Source organism: Anabrus simplex, chromosome 5, assembly GCF_040414725.1.
Source record: "Anabrus simplex isolate iqAnaSimp1 chromosome 5, ASM4041472v1, whole genome shotgun sequence".
Taxonomy (NCBI): Eukaryota; Metazoa; Arthropoda; class Insecta; order Orthoptera; family Tettigoniidae; genus Anabrus; species Anabrus simplex.
The window spans coordinates 179,795,152-179,819,835 of record NC_090269.1 but is presented as its reverse complement, the minus strand read 5'-3'; the positions used below and the strand labels follow the sequence as shown (position 1 = coordinate 179,819,835).

Below are 24,684 nucleotides of genomic sequence, written 5' to 3'. Positions count from 1 at the left end.
AGGCTGGGCTCACTGGAGTCACCTTCGGGTGGATATACATCCACAGAGAGGGAGACCCTGAACTTACTGCTCGATGCCCACTTTCCAAGTTCAGCAGTCACGAATAGTGAAGTAGAATCGAGCGGATCCTTCAGACCCGATAGAAGTGGCTGGAAGGAAGCCGCAGAGATTGTTACCCCAAGAAGGGTGAAGTGGGCATTAGAATCTTTTCCCCCCTACAAAAGCCCAGGAATGGATGGGATCTTCCCAGCGCTTCTTCAGGAGGTTCCTTATACCATACCTGGTCAGAATTTTTAGAGCCTGTCTCACTATGGGGTACGTGTACTCCTTGTGGCGTCAGGCGAAGGTAGTTTATATACCCAAACCCGGAAGATCTTCATATACTAGACCTAAGGATTATAGACCCATCAGTCTAACGTCCTTTCTTCTTAAGACCTTGGAAAGACTGGTGGATAGACATATCAGGGAGAAAGTATTAAGAGACTGTCCCCTGCATCCTCATCAACATGCATATCAACCAGGGAAGTCGGTTGAGACGGCACTACACCAGCTAGTTTCTAGGCTGTAGAGTGCCTTGGATCAGCAACAACTTGCTATGGTTGTATTCCTAGATATAGAAGGGGCCTTTAACTACACATCTTTGGGCTCCATAGAACTTAGTCTAGAGAGAAGAGAAGTGAGCAGGATGCTCATAAAATGGATTATGGCCTCACTGCAGGGCCGTCAAGTTCTGTTTACCCTCAACGCAGTAATGTTGAGAGCTAATATAGACAGGGGGTGTCCACAGGGAGGAGTATTATCACCAACATTATGGTGTCTGGTAGTGGATGAACAACTTACCAGGTTAAATGTTGGAGGAATTTATGCCCAAGGCTATGCAGATGACATTAGCCTGATGGCGGTGGGAAATTTCCCCAGTACGGTTTCAGAGCTCGTACAGAGCTCCCTACATAGGGTGGAAAGATGGTGCCATGACACGGATTTGTCGGTTAATCCTGACAAGACGGAGCTCGTGGTATTTACCACGAGGAGGAGGCTAGACGGACAGTCAGAGCCTTTCCTATTTGGGAAAAAATTAGTTAAGACAACCTCAGTTAAGTACCTAGAGGTAATCCTTGAGGCAAGACTGAGTTGGAAGAAACATACAGACCATAAGGCGGATAAGGCTCGCAAGATTATGTGGGTCTGTCGAAGGGCCGTCGGAAAGACTTGGAGCCTAGGGCCTAAGGCGGTCCAGTGGCTCTATATTTCTATTGTACGGCCCATGATCACCTACGCATCTTTAGTCTGGTGGCCAGGTTCGGAGAGTAAAACTGTGACCACCAAGTTGTGTCCAAAGATTTGCGTGTCTAGGAATAACAGGGGCACTGGATACTACACCATTATGTGCAATGGAGGCCATCCTAGGTCTTCCCCCCCTACATTTATATGTTAAGGAAATAGCGGGAATGAGTGCCAACCGCTTTGGTCACTCAGAGGATGGTCCTTCAAGAATCCAAATAGAGGTCATGCCTCTATTATTACAAGGCTTCACCAGACCTGTCCTACGATAATGATGTTCGGGGACCTGATGAAGCCTAGTTTTAATTTGAATTATAAGTTCACAGTGGTGATACCCACAAGGGAGGAGTGGGTCGCAGATGCTGGGGCCCGTCTTAGGTCTGGGGGCTGTACATAGTACACAGATGGCTCGCGGACAGAGACGGGCACAGGCGCCGGGGTCTGGGGGCCTAAGACATGGCTCTCCCTACCTATGGGTAAATACGCTACTGTTTTCCAGGCCGAAGTATATGCAATACTAGCCTGTGCTGTATAAATATGGAACATGCCTGGACACAGAAGATGCATCACTATTTGCAGCGATAGCCAGGCAGCATTAAAAGCACTTTGTGCAGTTAAAACAACATCAAAAATGGTATGGGAATGCCAAAGCATGTTAGATCAGCTGTGTGAACTTAGCTCAGTTACCCTATTATGGGTCTCTGGGCACACAGGTATCAGTGAAAATGAAGAAGCTGACAAACTAGCGAAACAAGGCTCAAAAGGTCCTTTCATAGGACCAGAGCCCTTCCTGGGAGTGTCACTCCGATGCGTGAAACTGGTAATATCCCAGTGGACAAACCAGTCTCACTTAAACATTTGGAAGAGGTTAACTACAGCAAGGCAGGCACGTGAACTTATCAAAGGGCCTATCCAAAGTTATAAAAAGGTCCTGATAAATTTGAATAGGATCAGGATGCGAATGGTAGTTGGACTGTTGACACGCCACAATACCTTACAGAGACACCTACACATCATGAAAATCAGTCAGGATCCGATGTGTAGAAGATGCGGTAGGGAGGATACGACCTCTGCGCATGTGTTATGTCAGTGCGAGGCTCTTGCAAGCACTAGACATCGATACCTTGGCTCACACTTCGTGAGCCTGGAAGACATCAGGAATGCCACCATCCAGACACTGGTATCCTTTATAGGAGCACTAGGGCTGGACTAGGCAAACCCGTTTAAGGGACACAAAGGGTCTTCACAGACCTACGTGTGGAGCCCTGCGAAGGCAGGTTCACCCATTCTTTATCTATCTATCTATCTATCTATCTATCTATCTATCTATCTATCTATAGACTTGCTTCAGTCTGCTGAATTACACCACAGATTTCTGAGGTGAATTTTCAAAGTTTGCACAAATTGCATCCAGCTCCACCTCCACAAAAACTTGTTCTTTCTTGTTTAAAAAAGCTTCAATTCCTCTTACTTTCTTTGTTAGCTAACAAACTGAGCTTCTGTTTGGAACTTGAGTACCTGGGAACCTGCACTGTGTTCTTTTGCATTAATCCATACCAAAACCATCATATATAAATGTTTTTTCACAGTATACTCAGCAAACTCCATTAATATTTTACACACAAATCATAATAATTGCTTCTAACTACAACTACTAATAACACTCAATATAAAGCACAACACAGCTACTACAAATGGTTTCAGTCTCGCAACTAAATACAGTAACAATAAAAATAGCTTGAGAAGTATTGGCAGAGCATTCTGTGTTATTTGAGCACAACACACACTGCTGTGGTCAAGTAGGTAATGCTAACCAAAACCAACTCACGACTGTACTATTACCACTTTGTTTCCTTTTACACAGAAAAATTATATTTATCTCTCCACTGCTGGAGACTGTAACAATTCAACTCTCCTGAGGATTCATTAAAGCAAAGAAGTGATGTGAGAAGCATGCTCTTTACTGCTCTAAATAAGAATAGAATTAGTACCTGTGCTTTCATCACCTTCCTGCTTTCCTGCTTCAGACCCCTCTCCATCTTCCTCACTATCACTAGGGAATCCCTCAGAGGCTGATCCAGAGTCACTGCTAACATCAGGAGCACTGCTGTCCTCACTAAGGCCCTCCACAGCACGGATCTTCACTTTGTTATTGTCATCCGATCGTGAGCTAACCTGAAATTACAAACCAAACAACAAAGTTAACACTGGAAAACTAAGCGAGCCCAACAATCCAGACTTGATAATCTCCTGACAAACATTCGTACAAATTTCTAGCATTAACTATCTTCATTGGAAGGTAAAATAAATGCAACAAATTCCTATTATCTTACTTCAGGTTACATGCAAGGATTGTGATGTTTATACAAGAATGTGATATAAGAATGAAAAACATTATGGTACTGTATTTTTCATTGCCCCTACCCTCCATTACAGATAAAAATACATAGATATATAGTAGGTATTATGATAAAGATTCCACATGATTCATTAAAAAATTCTGAAATACTAACTTTCATCTTCTCTGCTAATTCAGGATGTTCTCAAAAACATGTTGTTAGTTGATATAAGGAATGATACTACTGTAAGCTTGGGATCGATAACTATGGTCATTGCTACCTTTAAAACATCCACTTAAGTATATTCATCTACTAACGTCATTCTACAGATTGGAATATACCGATTATTCGAGCTGCTTGTCTACTTACTCCCAAATCTTCCCACCCCTGAGCTTGCAACTTTTTTTCCTATCACTACTTGTCTGACGGAAATCACCCAGAACAAATCATGCAGCTTTCCTTTGGAAGTTCTTGTATCAAGTAACCCTGGTGTTGGTCCCATACAATGCAACCAGACTCTAACTGGGGTCTTTATATCCTTACCATAACCCCTAAAACACTCATAACCATATGAAGAGATAATCTTCTCCATCACCATGATCATCATTTTCCAGCTCCATTTTTCCGGGTGTGGTGTACAAGTGCTTGCCACTTCTTCCAGTCAAAGTATATTTATAGTATCTGTTCCTCTATGTCCTCTCACTTGGCATTCCTCTTGCTGAGCTCCGATTTCACATATGAAGAGATCTGTAACCTTTATTTACAATCCTATTTATGTAATTTCCCAAACGAATATCTTTCCTTATATTAACACCTAGATACTTTCACACTGTCACAGTAATTAAAACTGGGAGGACTTTTTCTCTAGGTGAAACTTGCAGCCTGACTTTTCATCCCTGCCTGAAAACCTTGTCCCTCCATTTTTCCCCAAAATATTCATATGACTATTATGTCTGCCATCATGTTATCTTTTTTTTTTTTTTTTTGCTAGGGGCTTTACGTTGCACCGACACAGATAGGTCTTATGGCGACGATGGGATGAGAAAGGCCTAGGAGTTGGAAGGAAGCGGCCGTGGCCTTAATTAAGGTACAGCCCCAGCATTTGCCTGCTGTGAAAATGGGAAACCACGGAAACATGTTATCTTTAGACAACATCTTTGCTACATTCAATTTTCTAGTTAAGTTCCTTCATTTTCTCCTTACTTCCATAACCATCTCCTGTTCATCTCACAACACTGTCAAGGTAATTTTGCAGTTGCTCATAATCTTGTAACTTATATACTACTCTACACAATATAACATAATGTGCTGAAAGCCTTATCTGTGATTCCAGTTCTTTACTTGTATCAATTACATACATAAGAAAACATACGAGGTCCAATAATACTGCCTTGTGGGACTTCCTTCTTAACCATTCCTGGATCAGATAATGCTTCACCTACACTAATTCTCTGTCTATCTCCTAGAAATTTAACCACCTATTCAACCACTCTTGTCTAATCCAATAGCCCTCATTTTCACCAGAGGTCACCTATGATCTACCCTAACAAAAATCTTGGATAGGTCAATAGCGATATGCTCAATTATTTGATCTCCTGTATCTAAAATATTTGATATACCTTCCTGGAATCCATCTTTCAAACCAGTTAGTACTGTAATTTTGCAAACGTGCCAAAAATATTCAGAAAGAATGCCTTCCCACTGCTTACAAGCAACATGTCAAGCTGACTGACCTGTAATTATCTGCTTTATGTTTATTAACCTTTCCTCTGTACACTGGGGCTACTACTATAGCAAATCTCCAATCATTTGGTATAGCTCCTTCATGCAAACAGTAATCAAGTATTTCAGATATGGCATTATATCCCAACCCATTGCCTTTAGTATATTCCCAGAAATCTTATCAATCCCAGCTGCTTTTCTAGCTTTCAACTTTTGTATCTTTTTATAAATGTCTTCATTATCACAAGTATATTTCAGTACTTTGTTAGTATTAGTTACCTCCTCAGCCTGGACATTACCCTTATATCCAACTACCTTTACATACTGCTGAATGAATACTTCTTTTGTAATTCCTTATCTCTTGTTCATTAATGATCCCTGAAATTCCTTTCTGGAACCGGTTTCAGCCTTAAAGTGTGTGTACATATATTTTTCCCTAAAATTCACATGACTAACAATTATGTCTACCATCATGTTATCCTTTGAAACATCTGCAAGCTGTTGAAAATATGATGTGAATAAACGGTGACTAAAATAAGTGTAAATAACAAGAATGGGCGCCACCCGCAAAACAATTGCAGGAATAATTAACTCTGTAGAGCAACGAGCAACTCCCTCTCCCAAGGCGACGGTCATCAGGCTGACGAAGCTCCAGACTTTCTTTATAACCTTACCTGTTGCTGTTTATCCCCTGAAATTAAATTTAGGTAGCATGCCAGTTTCATCCATACTTTACTCATAAAAGATTTACTGCAAGTTTCATTCCATGACTTTACTCCCAAAAAAATAAACAAAAATATCATAAATACCACAATAATCATCACTTGATGAGACCCCCTTGTGTTTGCCATTTACAAAGAGCAAATATACACACTACTACCACCAACAAAATCATAACTTGACGAGACCTACTCGTTTGTCGTTTACAAAGGCAAATATACACACTACAAACCATCAAGAAAATTATTTTCACTATATATACATTTCTTAACATACCTCCAGGTAAGAGTCCCACTACACTCTTTACTGTTACAGAAAAAAAAAAAAAAAAAAGTAATCTGGTAAAGAAAAGTACGATGACTTTCCCTACGTACGGATGCAACCTTCTTTACGAAGAGCACCCCTAACCTTATTTACACACTTCTTCATCGACGTCTTGAGTCCTTCCCGACTGCCGCACAGGTTAATGTGGCACCTCACGTTTCTCCAACTGAAACTGGATACTCAGCCAACGATTTCCTTTACCAAGAATTAGCTCTGTGCACAACCACACATCCACTACTGAATGTAGATTCGGTATGCATCACCACATCCACTGTACATTATCTCGTAGAAGAACTGTAGTCTAATTATTATAGAGTGTTGGAGTTACAAATAAACACTTAGTAGCGTCTTTTACATAACGGCCACTAGAAACTCGTTAGCATCAGCGACATTTAGCGTGCTCACTCCGTAAAAGATACTCAAGAACAATAGAACATCGCCTAGGAATATGCGCAAAGTAGCTCCCGCGCGCCGGTCCAAGTGAGAAACACACAGAATCAGAAACACAAACACAATCAGAATGACTTGCCGCACACGCGTATACACTTATATAGGCTTGCTGCACGTGGTTATAGCGTCCTGGAAAGTTTACTAGTAGCATCGCTCTCACAGGCACTTCTTCACGCGTCACTCCGTCAACCCAACCTCGCTTAAAACAAAGTCCTCGTATTGACTATCGTGCATCTGATGTGACATTGAATGTCCACTCACGTATATCCACATTGATCCACTCCAATCTTCCGCCTATATTACCTGGCTGTACCCTGTGTTTCCAAGCCACTTTGTTGCAACACATTCAACTGACTTCAACAGTCCTTCCCAATATAGTCGCTGTTTTCCCGGTTGCACAATCCTTACGGCCAGGCCATATTTACAGACTCTTACCCAAACGGAAATTTAAACAAAATATAATAATACATATATGGAATATTCCCTAACTACACATTCTTCATATAATATTACGTTTTTACATTCTAAATAAACAAAATTACATGATTTACATGACTTTACAAATTATTTTACGAAATTTCCTAACCTAAAATTTGGGGATCGTACTTTTGTACGGTTACACCTTAGACAACATCTTTGCTAGATTCGATTTCCTAGTAAGTCCCTTCGTTTTCTTCTTCCTTCTACAACCATTCCTAACTCTTTTTCTTTTCTTTCTAACCTGCACCTCCTGATCCATTTAGAGTAGAAGTCGGTTACAGCAAGAAGTCATAACAGCGAAAAATTTACTCACTATAGCGGATTGTCGTTATACCAATTTTTTTATGAAAGTCTGAAAAAAACCCATACACATTATAATCAGTATGAAACGGCAATCAGTTTGTTCAAAACTTGCATTTCCGCAGATGATAGCCACACTATGGATTACTTGTTTGTTATTTTTTGTGGAAGTGTGTGTTTAATTTCATTCTGAAAAGACCGTATTTCTCTGAATCCAAGACAAACCCCACCTTTTCCTTCAAAAAATTTAAATCAGGCTCAAAAAAGTGCTTTGTAAAATCATATGAATGTCTTTGTTGTACAGTACGCATTTTTAGACGCCAAACATGGGCTTTCGTTACGCCTCCTCCTTTTTTTTCTTTTTTTTTTTTTTGCGGCTGTACAATTATTCATTTCTGCAGGTTTAATAACCACTAACTTAAAATTGGCATCATAATACCGAAGAGAACCCATTGGAAATTTGCCGGCAATACCTATTCCATGCATCTCTACAATACGACGATCCATCAGGAATATATTCATGCTGTCTATAAAACTGTTACTTTTACTCAGTGTCAGATATAACTGGCTACCATCACACGCACATCTAACTTGCCGGCTTCGGCCAACTTCAGCGGCAGGCGATGTATAGGCCTAATCGTGGACGTTGAAGGTCAATGAACAAGTTTATTGCGCCACGGTATGGCCATTCTGCCCTTCAGATTTTCGTGCACATGCCTCGGAATTTCATCTTCAACTTCTTTAAAGCATTCTTATTGCGGTCCACCGAATGCATTTTTTGTACAGTACGCATTTTTTAGCTATCTTTGTCTTCACGCTAACGTAAAATATTGGCTTTATTAGTCCTGTGTCTCGTATTTTCTTACAGCTGCACAATTAGAATGGAAGCCAATTATTCTACATTTCTGAATGTTTAATAACCGTTAACTTAAAATTGGCATTATAATATCGACGAGAACCTGTTGATAATTTGCCGGCAATATCTGTTCCACGTATCTTTACAATACAACTATCCATCACGAAAATGTTCCTGCTGTCTATAAAACTTAATTTTACTAAGCGTCAGGTACAGTAGATGCGTTATAACTCTGCCACTGAGTAGTCGTGGCCTTTTTAAGAATTCGAAGGCTCACATGTTTTGATGCCATTCTGCAGAATTGAGATGGTTTTGTAGAGGCTAATAGAACGTCATTCTCTCTTCACTATTTCCCGAGATCCAGTGACGTTACACACAGGCACTGTACAACTGGTTGTCGCGGCTAGTGATGTATAATAAAGAGGCGGTCGATTTATTGTCAACGGGTTTTGTGTGTGTGCGTGTGCGTGCGGAGGTAAAAACAAGCAGCGTGGTTACCACGATAGTTGCCAGTGCTATTCGTTACTAATAGGCCGCGAATGCAAGACAACCCTTAATTTTTCGCATGAGATTCTGAGAAGAAAACATTGTCCTAGATTCGGAGAAATATGATATCACTCCAGAGGCTTCTGTGCCAAACATTTCAGTTTTCTTCTTTAAATGGCATCACCTAACCTAACCAAGGCCCCACACCGCTGGCTGCGCAGAAGCCTGTGACTGGGGAAGAGAGGTCCATGTGCGTACCACCATGTTGCGGGCGCTCCTCAGCTTGACGCAGAAATCGTATGGAATTCATGCTTTAACTTACATTTCGCACACATGAAAACATTCGCCTTATAAAATTAATGACAGCCTACACCGACTACCGTGTACACAGACAATAAATATACATAACATCAAGACTGTGGTAATATTAATATATTCTTCTGTATAAACAACTGAACAATCTACACAAATCCTTTGGATAGCCTATAGGTATATAAGTAATAATAATAATAACGTAAATGTTTCCACCTTATCAATACTACAATATATTCACAAAATTACAAAATTATACGGTACTAGTTTCGACCCATCTAGGGGTCATCATCAGCCGTATTGGAGCAAAGATCATTTGTGACGAAATCCTAAGACAATATTATTCTAAAGAATAACAAGTGAAATGAGATGTTATGGCAATAGTTAATAATACAAGGAATATACATATTAAGAGGTTTTTAACAAAGAATAAAGTATAAATGGGGTGTTGTAAAAATTATAATCATGGAAATCAGTAAGTTCATGTATTGAAATGAAATATGGCTTAGGAAGAGGGCTTAAGGTGGGGCTGAAGGGTGCGGGAGAAAGTGTAATTGTCTTGGAAAAGTATCTTTGATTAAATTTAGGATTGAGGTGGAAAATGTTAGAGGTTTGGTTATTTCTTTTTTGAGGGTAGTTTTTGGGCGATGTTTGTGTTTATTGATTATCCTTTCTATAAAATGATTGCTGAAGCCGTTGAATTTTGCGATTCCGCGGATTGTGTTGAGTTCATTTTTTAGATCTTTATTGGACATAGGTATGCTGAAGGCTCGGTGAACTAGGCTGTTGTATGTGGCTCGTTTGTGGGACTGGGGGTGCACTGAATCTTGGCGAATGGTGGAGGCTGTTTGAGTGGGTTTTCTGAAAATTTTATAACTGAAAGAATCTGAGTTTCTAGTGATGGTTAAATCTAGAAAGTTGATTTTTTGATTTGATTCGGATTCTAGTGTGAATTTGATATGAGGATCAATATTGTTGAGTCTTAAGAGGGTGGTGGGTGCGTTAATTGATCTCTCATTCATGATTACAAAGACATCGTCGACATATCTGGCCCAAAAGAGAATGTTTTCGAATTCGTTGTCAATGTTGGTGTATTCGAGGAAGTCCAGGTATATTTCTGCTAAGATACCTGAGGCCGGTGACCCCATTGCCAAACCATTTTGTTGATATATGACATTGTCAAAAGTGAAGAAGTTATTGTCGATGATAAGTTTTAATATTGTGATAAAGTCTTGTATCTCTAGTTTGCTTAAGTGGCTGTTTTTGTTTAAATTGTTTATAATTATCGGAATTAATTTTGATACTTGTATGCTTGGGTACATGTTTACAATATCGAAAGAGTGGATGGAGTGATCCGGTTGCAAATTGAACTTGTTTAGTTTTTCTACTAGCTCAGATGTGTTTTTAATAGACTTTTTGGATAAGAATTGATAATTTTTTCTTAAGAAACATTGGATGAATTGTGATATTCTGTATAAGGGGCTCGGTCTATAGTTGATAATTGGCCGGATGGGAATTCCGGTTTTGTGAATTTTGGGAAGAGCTTTAGCAGTGGGGAGTCCTGGGTTCATATGTATGAGTTTGGATTTTTCCTGTTCGGTAAATAAAAATGAAGTGTTTTTAAGAGTTTGTTTAAGTAGTTTTTGAATTTTTTGGGTGGGGTCTTTTTTGATTATGGAAAATGAGCTGTCTGTGAAAAAGTTTTTTGTTTTTTCGATATATACTTTTTTATCCATGATAACTGTTGCATTGCCTTTGTCAGCTTTGGTTACGATGAGTTCGTTGTCTTTAATTTTCTTCTTGAGGGCGTATATGCGCTTTTGTTCAGCAATTTTTTCTTTATTATTGAGGTTATTTGCGGGGTTGGTTAAATTGTGGAGGATATCAGTCAGTTTCCTTTTAACATCGGTTCTAACCTCATTTTGCGTGTCTTCCGGCATTTTGCTGATGGCTAGCTCTGATTCTGTGATCATAGTAGCGGCTATGTTGAGGCTGTTCAAGTTTGGCCAGTTGTGTTTCGGTCCTTTGGATAAAGTTAAGTGTTCACTTTCACTTAAGGGCGTGTTAGATAGATTTACAACAGCTGGATGAAACTGCGTACGATCGAACGTGTTACTATTGGAGTTTCGGACTTCACCTCAAACCATCAAAACTCAAAACAAAACAAACAAAATATGGTTAAGAGATGAAATTAAATTCTTGTACAGGAAGAAATATTTTTTGAATCAGAAATTATACGACACTCACCTCGCAGCGACTAAACTACTTTCAAACGCACAATGGACACTATTCTATCAAGAAGTAGAGAACAAATTATTCTACGAACTAGCCAAAAACAGTCAAATTTGGAGAATAAACTCAACAGGCTAAAAAACTGCCAACTACATAACCAACAAACTAGAAACTCCATGTCGACGATGTCTTTGTAATCATGAATGAGAAATCAATTAACGCACCCACCACCCTCTTAAGACTCAACAATATTGATCCTCATATCAAATTCACACTAGAATCCGAATCAAATCAAAAAATCAACTTTCTAGATTTAACCATCACTAGAAACTCAGATTCTTTCAGTTATAAAATTTTCAGAAAACCCACTCAAACAGCCTCCGCCATTCCCCAAGATTCAGTGCACCCCCAGTCCCACAAACGAGCCACATACAACAGCCTAGTTCACCGAGCCTTCAGCATACCTATGTCCAATAAAGATCTAAAAAACGAACTCAACACAATCCGCGGAATCGCAAAATTCAACGGCTTCAGCAATCATTTTATAGAAAGGATAATCAATAAACACAAACATCGTCCAAAAACTACCCTCAAAAAAGAAATAACCAAACCTCTAACATTTTCCACCTCAATCCTAAATTTAATCAAAGGTACTTTTCCAAGACAATTACACTTTCTCCCGCACCCTTCAGCCCCACCTTAAGCCCTCTTCCTAAGCCATATTTCATTTCAATACATGAACTTACTGATTTCCATGATTATAATTTTTACAACACCCCATTTATACTTTATTCTTTGTTAAAAACCTCTTAATATGTACATTCCTTGTATTATTAACTATTACCATAACATCTCATTTCACTTGTTATTCTTTAAAATAATATTGTCTTAGGATTTCGCCACAAATGATCTTTGCTCCAATACGGCTGATGATGACCCCTAGATGGGTCGAAACTAGTACCGTATAATTTTGTAATTTTGTGAATATATTGTAGTATTGAAAAGGTGGAAACATTTACGTTATTATTATTACTTATATATTATTCTCAGTTCAATACGGACCAAAAACATGAAATTCATAACCATCAATAGCCTATAGGTGGCGCACCTAAAAAAAAGAAACCTTTAGCAGACTGAATAAGAAGACTGAAAAATACACTACTACAAAAATACACTTGCGGTACCTCGAAAATGATCATGTCGCTCACTTTAATATAAGGGTCATGTTTGTAACTGATGTGTTTGAACATTGTACATATGGCAAGAAGGCCAGGCTCAAAGGATGAGAATCACGTGGCAATCTGTCTCTTGAGAAAACTAGAATCAACAATTATTTAGCTTTATTGAAAATATGAAGACATGTTCAAAAAGCTATTTACAACTTAAGTATGATTACATATCGTGAGATAAAAATTACCTGTCTCTCAGCAGACTGGCGAACACATAAATTAAATATTTACAAACTCGTGTACCGATAATAATAATAATAATAATAATAATAATAATAATAATAATAATAATAATATCAACAAAAAAAGGAAACCTGTGAAATAAAATCTTTCTATGAAAGGTAAATAGCTTATGATTCCTCTCAGGTAAGTTATTGCAGATTTTTTTTTTTTTTGCTAGTGGCTTTACATCTCACTGACACAGATAGGTCTTATGGTGACGATGGGATAGGAAAGGCCTAGGAGTACGAAGGAAGCGGCCGTGGCCTTAATTAAGGTACAGCTCCAGCATTTGCCTGGTGTGAAAATTGGAAACCATGGAAAACCATCTTCAGGGCTGCCAACAGTGGGATTCGAACCCACTATCTCCCGGATGCAAGCTCACAGCCGCGCGCCGCTAACCACTCAGCCAAACAGCAAATTTTACTCAATTATCTGAACAGATTGTTTAAAAAGTACATGACTGGAGAAATATTTCTAAAACAATCAGATACACGTTTTATCATTTTCTGAATATGAAATGCCGGCTCTGCGGTGAAGGGGTAGCGTGCCTACTTCTTACCCGGAGGCTCCGGGTTCAATCCCCACCCAGGTCAGATCTGAGTGCTGGTTCGAGGTCCACTCAGCATACATGATTACAACTGTGGAGATATCTGACGGTGACATAACGGCCGAGAGGATTCGCCGCGCTGACCACATGACACCTTGTAATCTGCAGGCCTTCAACCTGAGCAGCGGTCGCTTTGTAGGCCCCGGGCCTGTTGTGCCATGGGGTTTGGTTTGGTTTGGATATGAAATAACGTAACTGGATGAGTAGAAGTTAAGTTATCACGTTTGTGTGATTTGGATTTAGGTAAATGCTGCCTGACATTCGTTACACTGGTGCTAGTCTTCTATTGTGTATTTCTTAAAGTGAAATTAATGTCTAGGGTTAGTTTGAGTTTCTCTGCGAAGTTTAGGTTTAAGTTTTATTTTCTACAATTTGCTTTACATCGCACCAGCACAGATAGGTCTTATGGCGACGATTGGATAGTAAAGGCCTAGGAATGAGAAGGAAGAGCCCGCGGCCTTAATTAAAACAGAAAACCACGGAAAACCATCTTCAGGGCTGCCGACAGTGGGGTTCGAATCCACTATATCCCGCATGCAAGCTCAAAGCTGCGCGGTCCTCACCACACGGCCAACTCGCTCGGTTAGGCTTAAGCAAGAATGTTATCAGTTAAGATGTAAAACTCTCCTCATAATATTATCTTCTTTAATATTACTGCTTTTACAAACTCATTCTGAATTAACATAATCTGAGCACATAAAAATTGAAAGTGCGTTCTAATTTTTTCTCTAATATGAGCACCATGATTTTCACCAGAAGGAAAACAAAATGAAATTGAAAGTAAAGCACTTGCAAAAAAAAAAAAAAAAAAAAAATATTAATATCCTAGTGAAAAGTTAATTTGATTAGCGTTTTCTAATGCAGACTAGGATTGACAAGATTGTAATGAGCTTTGTTTAGACTTTATATTATCAGATTTTTCTGGAATAGCGTATTAACAATTGTATTCTTTTATTATAAAGCAAGTGGGAAAAATGAGAGAAAATAAGAGATACGATACTAATAAATCATTTTTTCAAATAATTTATAATTTGAAGCAATACCTTTCCCTAATATTAGACGGTTTTATCAAGTTGTATCAATCATATCTTACGGATTCTATGCCCAGGTTTATCAAATTTGTAATACCGCTACACAGTTTATATGAAAAATATGTAGTCTTTTTCAGAACAGCTTTTTAGTTCAAAACTATTATCCCCGATGAATTGGAAAAAGGCAAACAAGAAAAAGAAGCCTAAATATTTTAAATTTCATGTCCATGCGTTCAATTTCTACTCACATGTGAAAAGAAATACCACATCCCTTCTGATAAGAGCCTGTACAAATGAACGCTGCACACGAATTCAGCCTCGTGAATATCTTTCCATTCCACAGGTAATGCCTAACTTTAGGCCTAATATAGCCGATCAATTTAACTAACGTAAAGTATCAGCTCTCACATTCCTTGAGAATATTTGACAATATTATATTATCACTCCGTCATATATAATACCAAACCAGATCCACTAACAGGCATGATTCAAATCAAAAATATGCAAGGGTCTGTAAACATTACCACGTGCTAGCCATGCATTCAAGGCTGAAGCGCCCGCAACATGGCGATGCGCGAAAGTGTTCAATATTCCGCTTAGCATCAGCACGCTCTGCGAGTCTAGATAAGTAATATTAAAGTCTTTGAACCTAACTGTATATGTATCATGAAAACATATTTGAAACGCATGTAGAGAAATGATAACTTCCTCGCTAAAAATTTACATGTGAATAACCTTTCTGAAATTTAACTAGACGCAAGAAAATATGAACTACCTCTGAAATCAGTGATGTACTATATACCATACCTTGAGGTGTACTACATTCTTACTTAATTTTAGAATATAACATTAAAATTAAGCGATCGTTTATTTCAGCCTTTATTTTTAATGAGTTGACAACTGATATCGGCCACGTTATTTACGCATTTATTACGAAAACGTATTATCCTCTTTCATTTCGAATTTTCTTTAGAGAACAGCAGTCGAAGGGTTATAACTAATCGACTCCAATATCACCTTCGAATATGTACGAGAGAGAGCTCGCAAATGCACATAGTGAGGAAACTATACCGTACCGAAGATGATCGATTGCATTTTGTGGCAAACGTTCAAGTTTCCTTATTCAAACAGCGTAACCTATCCAACTTAACCGTACTATACGTATGATGAAAACACACTTCAAGCACCAGTAGAGAAATTATAATCTTCTCGCTATAAATGTGCACAATAATAGCCTTTCCATAATTTAACCAGACGCGAGAAAATATAAACGAACCTCTGAAATCAATTATGCACCCTGCCATATCTCGAGGTGTATCCCACTCTTACCTAACTGCATTATTTTGCATTAAAATTAAGCGATCATTTAGTCAGCCTTTATTTTTAACGAGTTAACAACTGTTGTCGGACACGTTATTTACTCATTTCTTACTAAATATGTACTCTTTCATTTCGAATTTTCGTTACGGAACAGCAGTCGATGGGTATTACTAATCGACTCCAACATCGCCTTTGAATACTTTTATGTAATCGCCTTTGAATGTCAACGAGAGCTTGCTAGTGGAAATAGCGAGGAAACAATACCGAAGGTAATCGATCGCATGCAACATACTCGCTGGGGTGCATAAATACCCATAATGGAAAAAATCACACACGCTTATTCACTCGTAATAACAGATGTGTCAGTGATGACTCTCGCTGTAACTGAAGAATATACACAGTTTAATATATGGACATATGTCGATAGAAATCCTTCTTGCTGCCGTTTCGCGTGTAACCATAATCAGTTGGATCGCCAACCTTCGGAGGGAGACGGCGTCATAACAAGAATATAGGAATTTTGAAGGGACAGCAAGAAAATGCCGTTATAACGGGGTTCTTGTTATATGCTCTACTCGCTATAGCGGACTTCTACTGTATTTCTGTTTTATAATGTATTGGGTCTTTACCATTTCTTATCACTTTTAAATGTACATACCTGTTTCCACACTACTCAACAACTGCTTTAAACCCATTCCATGTTTACATTTTTATTTACCACTTTCCACTGATCGTTTTTTTTTTTTTAATTCCCCTATGCTTCTCATATCAACCATATGGTACTTCCTAATAGTCCTAGTTTTACAACCTTCCTCTCTATCGCATTTATTTTTAACTATGACAAAAACAGCTTTGTGTTCACTTACACTAACTATCACTTAATTCTAATTGAGTCTGATACTCCTCTGCAAACTTATTAAAGATGTTCAATATTATCTCCTTTTCACCAGTCTTAATGGTTTAAATTGCTTGTGTTTGAAAACAGCACCCGAACTACCTTCCATTTCACACACTGCAACTCAGTTCAAAAAATGATGATGACGGTTGTTGTTTAAAGGGACCTAACATCTAGGTCATCAGCCCCTAATGGTACGAAATGAGACAAAATGTAATGACAATTTAGAAGTCTGAAATCCTCCAATGAACAGAATTCAAAACATGAGGATGAAGAATGAATGGATGGATATGAATTTAAAGCAATCAGTGGATCTGACCCACAATGCCCCACATTCCCAGAAACTAGCATTAAACAATAGTATTACTAACCAAGGGACTGCTTCTAAAACACAATACTGAATCGATGATGCTTGTAGTAGAAAATCCAGGTCATCGGCCCCTCGTAATGATACTTATCTCTAGGAAAGTAGAACTATGGTAAATGTCATGTTGTGGCACTAATCAAAAGAAGCGTAGACTCGCGGTATTCCACACATTATGGTACTAGTCACAGGTAATGTAATGCACACGTGACAAGAGACCAACGGTGTTTCTCACATTGCGGCACTATTTACAGGCAACGCAAACCTATGGTGTTCGGCACACGAGTGTACTAACCACAGGGACTCGTACTATCCCGTGGTTTTCCTCACATAGCGCGTACTAATCATAGACAAGGCAGACCCATGGTGTCGCTCATATTGTGGTACTACCCACAGGTAATGTAAAACCCCAGCCGGAAGTACACACTGTCGCCACTAATCATGAACCTATTGTGTACCTAACATAGTAGTACTACGCGCAAGTAAAAGCGACCCACGGTTTTACCTGCGTGATGGTAATAATTACAAGTAGTCTCATGGTTCTAATTCAATCATCCCTTGGTCGCCCCTTTTAGTTGCTTCTTAAGACAGGCAGGGGATACTGTGGGTGTATTCTTCATCTGTGTCACCCCACCCACAGGGCGTAGCTCAAAATGTAATTGCACCTATCTGTATGCAAGGGAACAAGAAGGACTGCAACAACTATCAAGGTATCTCATTGATTAGTATACCAGGCAAAGTATTCACAGGCATCTTGGAAGGGAGGGTGCGATCAGTGGTTGAAAGGAAATTGGATGTAAACCAGTGTGGTTTCAGACCACAGAGGGGCTGTCAGGATCAGATTTTCAGTATGCGCCAGGTAAGTAGAATGATGCTGATACAAACAGGTAAAAACAATGGCAGGAGGGTACTTGGAATGAGGAGATAAAGGCCAAGATAAGAATGAACTCAACGGATGAAGCTGTACGCATAAACCGGCTTCGGTGGTGGGGTCATGTGAGGCGAACGGAGGAGGATAGGTTACCTAGGAGAATTATGGACTCTGTTATGGAGGGTAAGAGAAGTAAAGGGAGACCAAGACGACAATGGTTAGACTCAGTTTCTAATGATTTAAAGATACAAGGTATAGAACTAAATAAAGCTACAGCACTAGTTACAAATAGAGGATTGTAACGACCTTTAGTAAATTCACAGAGGCTTGCAGGCTGAATGCTGAAAGGCATAGCGGTCTATAATGATTATATATGTATGTATGATTGCTTTGCATTCCACACAGCGAGCAGAAAGCAACAAAGTAACAACACAACCAATGTTATGCTGTTAGCAAGATATCAACACAGTTAACTTTCTGGTCACTGGCGAAGCGCATTTGATGTGACAAGACGTAGTGAATCTGGACATAGTAACACTATTGTTCACATTTCTCCAGCTAAGAGGAAGTATTCTCAATGTTAAAAATGCCTTCCTCAACACTTACATAATGGATTGAGGTAAAACCAAGTGAAAGGTAATTTTGGATATATCTACTTCAATACTGGAGAGTTTCATAATTAAAAAAGAAGATTAGCAGTGTTTTTGTTTATTCAATTCAAACAGAATGACAGTGAGACAAAACTTTCAAAAAGGATGGATATTGTCTCTATCATGTATGCTATCAACCCTAATAAATGCAAAGAGGAGAGGAACTCCACCTAATCAATACTTGTTTTATTATTATTATTATTATTATTATTATTATTATTATTATTATTATTATTATTATTATTATTATTATTAAAATACGGGACCAGTTTCAACCCTAACGGGTCCTGTATTTTTAATAATAATAAATAATAATAATTGTTACGATGTTTTGTGGATTTGCAGAGGTGAAAGAAGGTGCTGGGTGGAATTGGTCTCAACTTACGAAATTAAAGTTAATTTAAAACTTTAACAAAGGTTATATTTTCTTTTCAAAATCAACAGATAACAACAACAGAGTAACAGGTACCAAGTAGCAGGAAAATAATTTAAGAAATTACAATAGTTACAAGATTTGGGCTTCTAGGCCCAAGATTAATTTCTGAGCTCTCAGCTCACCACCACAATAGCTAAAGGGCAGAAAACCCCCTAAGTACAAGGAGCACTTGCTCCTAATTACAGTGTTAAGAAAAAGAGCAGACCCGATCTCAATTTTACAAGCCTATCCAAGGCTACAACCAACTTCATTTCTGTCTGCCCTTAAGGCACATCAAGAAACAGGGGTATTTGATACCCAACCTACAGGGCTTTTACATGAGGAAAATAAAACATCTGGCCCATAATACAAAATAGAATGGAGGCGAAGCTTGCACTTCTAATACACTTTTGAAACCTACTTGGCACTAGGCCGCTTACGCAAGGGCTAATCCCATACTAAGGAGGTGACACGATAAGAAAACTTTATTACATTACGAAGAGAAGAAAAACGGTTATGAAAACGTAGTCACCTCAAAACAATATGAGTGGGAGCTCGAGAGGGTTAGGCACTCTCTATCCCAATTTATAGTTAAAGAGACGAAATTTTACCAAGTGTCTATTACATTTTAAAGATAGGTTACATGAGGAAAGTTTCGAACCTGCCCCGAGGGTTAAACTGCTGAGCTAGCAAGAAATAAAGTTATTCAACGGCCATTACCTTGGAGATGAACTGCTGCCCAAAGAAAGAGGCGCTTCCCGCCCCCTGCTACATAATCACACACTAAGCAAGATATCGATGAAGTGGCACCGAGACAAGAAAATCAGCAGTTTAAATACCCTCGTGGAACATTCGAGACCTTTCAAGAATGAGTACCCACACCCCCCTCAACTTTATTGGATAGCTTAAAGCAACATATCCATATCGGAGAATACATACGTTATTGGTCAAAAATTAGAGAAATTCGGAATTGGCTAAATTCAAAAGAAGCGGAAAGAGAAGGGTTATACTGCCAACCCAAAAAATGACAAAGAAATTTAACAAAGAACAAACTTATGAATACCAAATTTCTTCAAGAAAACAGTTCCTTCACTTCGCACTAGGGTGCACAATTATAGTTCTTAAGTAGTGCCATCTAGAAGAGAATGTCCACACTTCTTGATACGGAACAAACAAACACAAATCAAAATAGACACAGTTCAGAACACTACAAGATTACCAAATTTACAGTAGTGACATCTTTCAAGAAATAGTAGAATTAGTTCAGTTTTCAAGGTTCCAAACTTCTCCTGTAGAGGAGTTTAAACTGGCGCAATATTTGAATTCGCGGCGTGGAGGTGTACCACCTGGTACAATAATAATAATAATAATAATAATAATAATAATAATAATAATAATAATAATAATAATAATAATAATAATAATAATTGTACCGGGTGGTACACCTCCTCGTCGCTAATTCAAACTTTGCGCCTGTTGAAACTCCCCTACTGGAGGAAGTCTGAACTTTATCTAAGGTGTTAATTTTCAAGTTTCTCAGAAGATGTCTCTACTTGGAAATTTTGAAGTTTCTGAACTGGGTCGTTTTCGATGTATTTTTGTTTTACCTGTAGTAAGAAGTGTGAACTTTCTCTTCTAGCGGACACTACTGAAGAACTACAATGGTGCACCCTAGTGCGAAGTGAAAGAACTGTTTTTTGGAGAAATTTTTATTTCAAAAGTTTGTTCCTTGTTAAATTTCTTTCTGTTATTGTTTAAGTTGGCTGTATAACACTTTCTTTCCCCTTGTTTTGAATCTAGCCAATCCCATATTTCTTTAATTAATTTATGACCAATCAGGTGTATCTTCTCCAAAGGGGATATGTTGCTTAACCCTAGCCAATAAAGTTTTTGTGGGAGGGTGTTCTCATTCCTGAAACGCCTCGAACTTTCCGCGAGAGTATATAAACTGCTGATTTTCGGGTCTCCGCGCCACTTCTGTAACATCTTTCTGTGTGTAAAGTACGTAGCAGGGGGCGGGAAGCGCCTCTTTCTTCGGGCAGCAGTTCATCCACAAGGTAATGGCCTTTTAATAACTTCTTTTCTTGCTAGCTCAGCAGTTTAACTCTCGGGGCAGGTCCGAAGCCTTTTCCATGTAACTTTCCTTTAATAATGTAAAGACACTCGGTGTCAATTCTTTCTGTTTTAACTACATATTGGGATAGAGAGTGCTTAACCCTCTCGAGCTCCCACTCATATTGTATTGAGGTGAACTTATTTTCACAACCTTTCTTCCTTAACGTAATGTAAATTGTTTCCTTCTATAAGTCACCTCTTTAGTATGGGATTAGCCCTTGCATTAGCGGCCTAGAGCCAGATTAGGTTTTAAACAAAATGTATTAGGAGTGCAGATCGCCTCCTCTCAAAATGGTATTTTAGAGGCCATGTAATTAACCTTTTCTCACTTAATAGGCCTCAGTAGGTTGGGTATTTTACCCCTGTGTTTATGTCCTTAGAGGACAGCTTCAAGGTGGTATTTAGTGTGGCCTTTGATAGGCTAGAACGTTGAGAGCTGGTTGCTCTTTCCAAAATAAAAATTGTGTTTTCTGCGCGACTCGAGGAGGCTTTACTGTGTAATTGGGAGCAAGTGCTCCTGGGCATGATTGGGGTCTTCTGCCCCTTTGTTGAATTCTGTATATCGTAAAGTTGGGCTAATTGCTCAAGAATTGTGTGTCTGGCTCTCGGAGCCCAAATCCTGTAACTCTGTAATTGTATATTCTCAAATAGTGGCTTTGCTACTCTGTACCTGCCATTCTTGTTATTTCTTGATTTTGCAAAGAAAATATAACCTTGTTAAATTTTAAATTAACTTTAATTTCGTAGCCTGAGACCTGTTCACCCCCGCACCTTCTTTCACCTCTGCTGTTCCACAGATACCTCGGAACAATAATAATAATAATAATAATAATAATAATAATAATAATAATAATAATAATAATAATAATAATAATAATAATAATAATAATAATAATAATAACGGATATGAAGCTTATAAATTACAAAATGCTATCAACCCTCTCAAAATCATGACAAAAAACACATTATGGGATTATGGACTGACATTACATTTTATTAGCAAGATATACAAGGGCTATAACACAGATAAAACCACTGTTCATCTTGTTTACAGATTTGTACTGCTTGAACAACCAATCATCAATCTGTATGCAAGGTATTCATCACTTAAGTTTTTACAAGAACATGCTCTCTCCTATATAAAGTCTTCAAGATGAAATAAAACATACAAATAAACAAGATAAATAAACGCTGTAATTATTTGAAAAATAAGGATTCAAGGTTAGAAGATTCAAAATAGGCATTCCCTAAGAGTAAATTAAACTCACCAGATGCCTCTTATGCTTGTTGCTATCAGATTTGGAGTCCTCAGAAATGCCTGAGCCAGGTACAATGGAGGGAGCAATAGCAGGGTTAGAAATTGTAGTAGCTAATGGAGAATGAGCACCATCACAGTCTTCACTTGAACCCATAGCTACATCACCACTTTCCTTAAATTCATGATCACCTTCATGGTCAAGATCAGGATCTGCATCCTGGTCTGCTTCGTTGTCGTCACGCTCTGTGGACAAATTATTCATAATGACAATATTCCGAAGCATCTTAAAAGAAATCATAGTCCCATATTACCAAAAAAAGATTTTCCATTCAATTAAATTTTAGTCTAATTAACCCAGTCATGAATTTGTGAAATCAAAGATGGAAGCCATTCTTTTCGGTATCAACTCAGTTAATATAACCTCCAAGTTTTACAGTCCGTCAAAACTGGAAGGTTTGTTAATGTGTTCTTCGAATTCCATCACAAGTACATAACCAACTTGCTCAACAGAACAATATATATGTTGTGTAAAGATCTTCACTAACAGTCCTGAAGTGTAATGCTTCTCCTCTACTACTTGGGGCATTTCCTTTCTAAGACATGGGAGGAAAATTTAACACAACAAGAATTTCAGACTACATGTTTCTAGGGCTTAAAATCACTGTTTTATCGCTGAAAACAACTATCACCACCAGTTACTACATGCTTCATATACCTCCGTAGCATAACAGTTAGCATTATTAGCTGCTATCTTTGGAGGCCCGGGTGCAATTTCCAGTACTGCCAGAAATTTAAGAATGGCAGGAGGGCTGGTATATGGTTAAAATGGTACATGCAGCTCACATCCATTCGGGGGCGGGCATCTGGAAAGAGCAGCAGCACCATCTCGGAATGAGGACACTGGTTTACTTTTACTACATGCTTCTATAGCAACATATTAAGAGGTGCCATTGTTTAACTGGAATATGTTACCACACTCATATTCATCTAACTTTTTCCCCTTCAGACTTACCATTTTATAATAAGTGTTACTAGTTATACATCCCAATAACTACTTATATGGTTTTCATAGATGCCGAGATCAGAATCCACAGGAGTTTGTTTATGTGTCGGTAAATCTACAAAACTTGAGGGTGACTTATTTGAGCATCTTTAAATACCACCGGACTGAGCCGGGATAGAATCCACCAGGTTGGGCCAATGGATTGTATTTCAGGATTCTCAAACAACCTTAATCAGCAGCCCAATAAATATAAACTGAGTAGTAGTATTGTCAAACACTTTGCTACTGACTAAAATTTTTTGTTTTGATGTTTCCTGATAGGCTACCTTGCAAGTCTGTTTACCCTGTCAGATTGTGCCATCATTGTTGGTGTTACAGTTAGGGCCAGTTGCATAGAAAGTTAATCTGAGATCAAGCAACAAAATTAAACATCAGTCAAGCTGAACTTAGAATTTTGATTGCATAAAAATTAATCCAAGATCATTTCAGCTCGATCTATGGTCAAATTTAACTGGTGAATTTTCTTGGGTTAACCTGTGTGAACCTAGATTAGTGGGAGCTACAGATTTACTCGTACACTGTATATCTTTAAAATATCAGAGAGTAAAATGACGAGTAGCAATATTTATAATTACATGTGAAAAAATAAGTGTTTGGATGATATTTCACACTGTAATTATTCGCTTATGAATTGTATATTTATAATGAAGTGAAGAGCAAAAACTATGCATTTCTTATTGTTGGATTTATAGGTTAAAATATTTTCATATTTTGAATTACTCTCATGTTTCACCTGAGAACTAGGATTTTGAATTTCGGCAGGGTCCACGTATATTTCCATATAGAAGGAATCCCCCTCAATGAACTATGATAGGGAATTTAAAATGAGATTTCTATTATCAAAACCGGTAGTAGAGAAATTGGAACAAAGGCTATGTTCACAGCCAAAAGCACAAACTAAAAGAAATCAGATTAAAAAAAAATTGACTATTTTCACTCCTTAGTATTGACTAAGTTCATATAAATATACTACAGGTAATAGTTTGGTCTGCCCTGTCAATATATTATCAAGTTCCTAATTTTGTACAATTAATTCAACTCGTACATGTTTCGGAAGCCACCACTCCCTTCATCAACGATTCCTACCTCACAAAGCAAGATTCTCCATGTCTTAAGATCCAACAACATTCTGTTATACATAA

The 24,684-nt window shown here is 38.3% G+C and overlaps 1 protein-coding gene across 11 annotated transcripts in view; it reads right to left on the bottom strand.

Annotated features, from left to right (window-relative positions):
• tou (toutatis) overlaps nt 1-24,684 on the bottom strand; it is a 1,002,029-nt gene that overhangs the window by 400,940 nt on the left and 576,405 nt on the right. For all 11 annotated transcript variants that reach the window (XM_067147191.2, XM_067147194.2, XM_067147190.2 and 8 more), the window contains 2 exons: nt 22,490-22,722; nt 3,273-3,456 (listed from right to left, as the gene is read on the bottom strand). In XM_067147191.2, the coding sequence (XP_067003292.2) occupies nt 3,273-3,456; nt 22,490-22,722 (417 nt within the window). The remainder of the gene's footprint in view (nt 1-3,272; nt 3,457-22,489; nt 22,723-24,684) is intronic.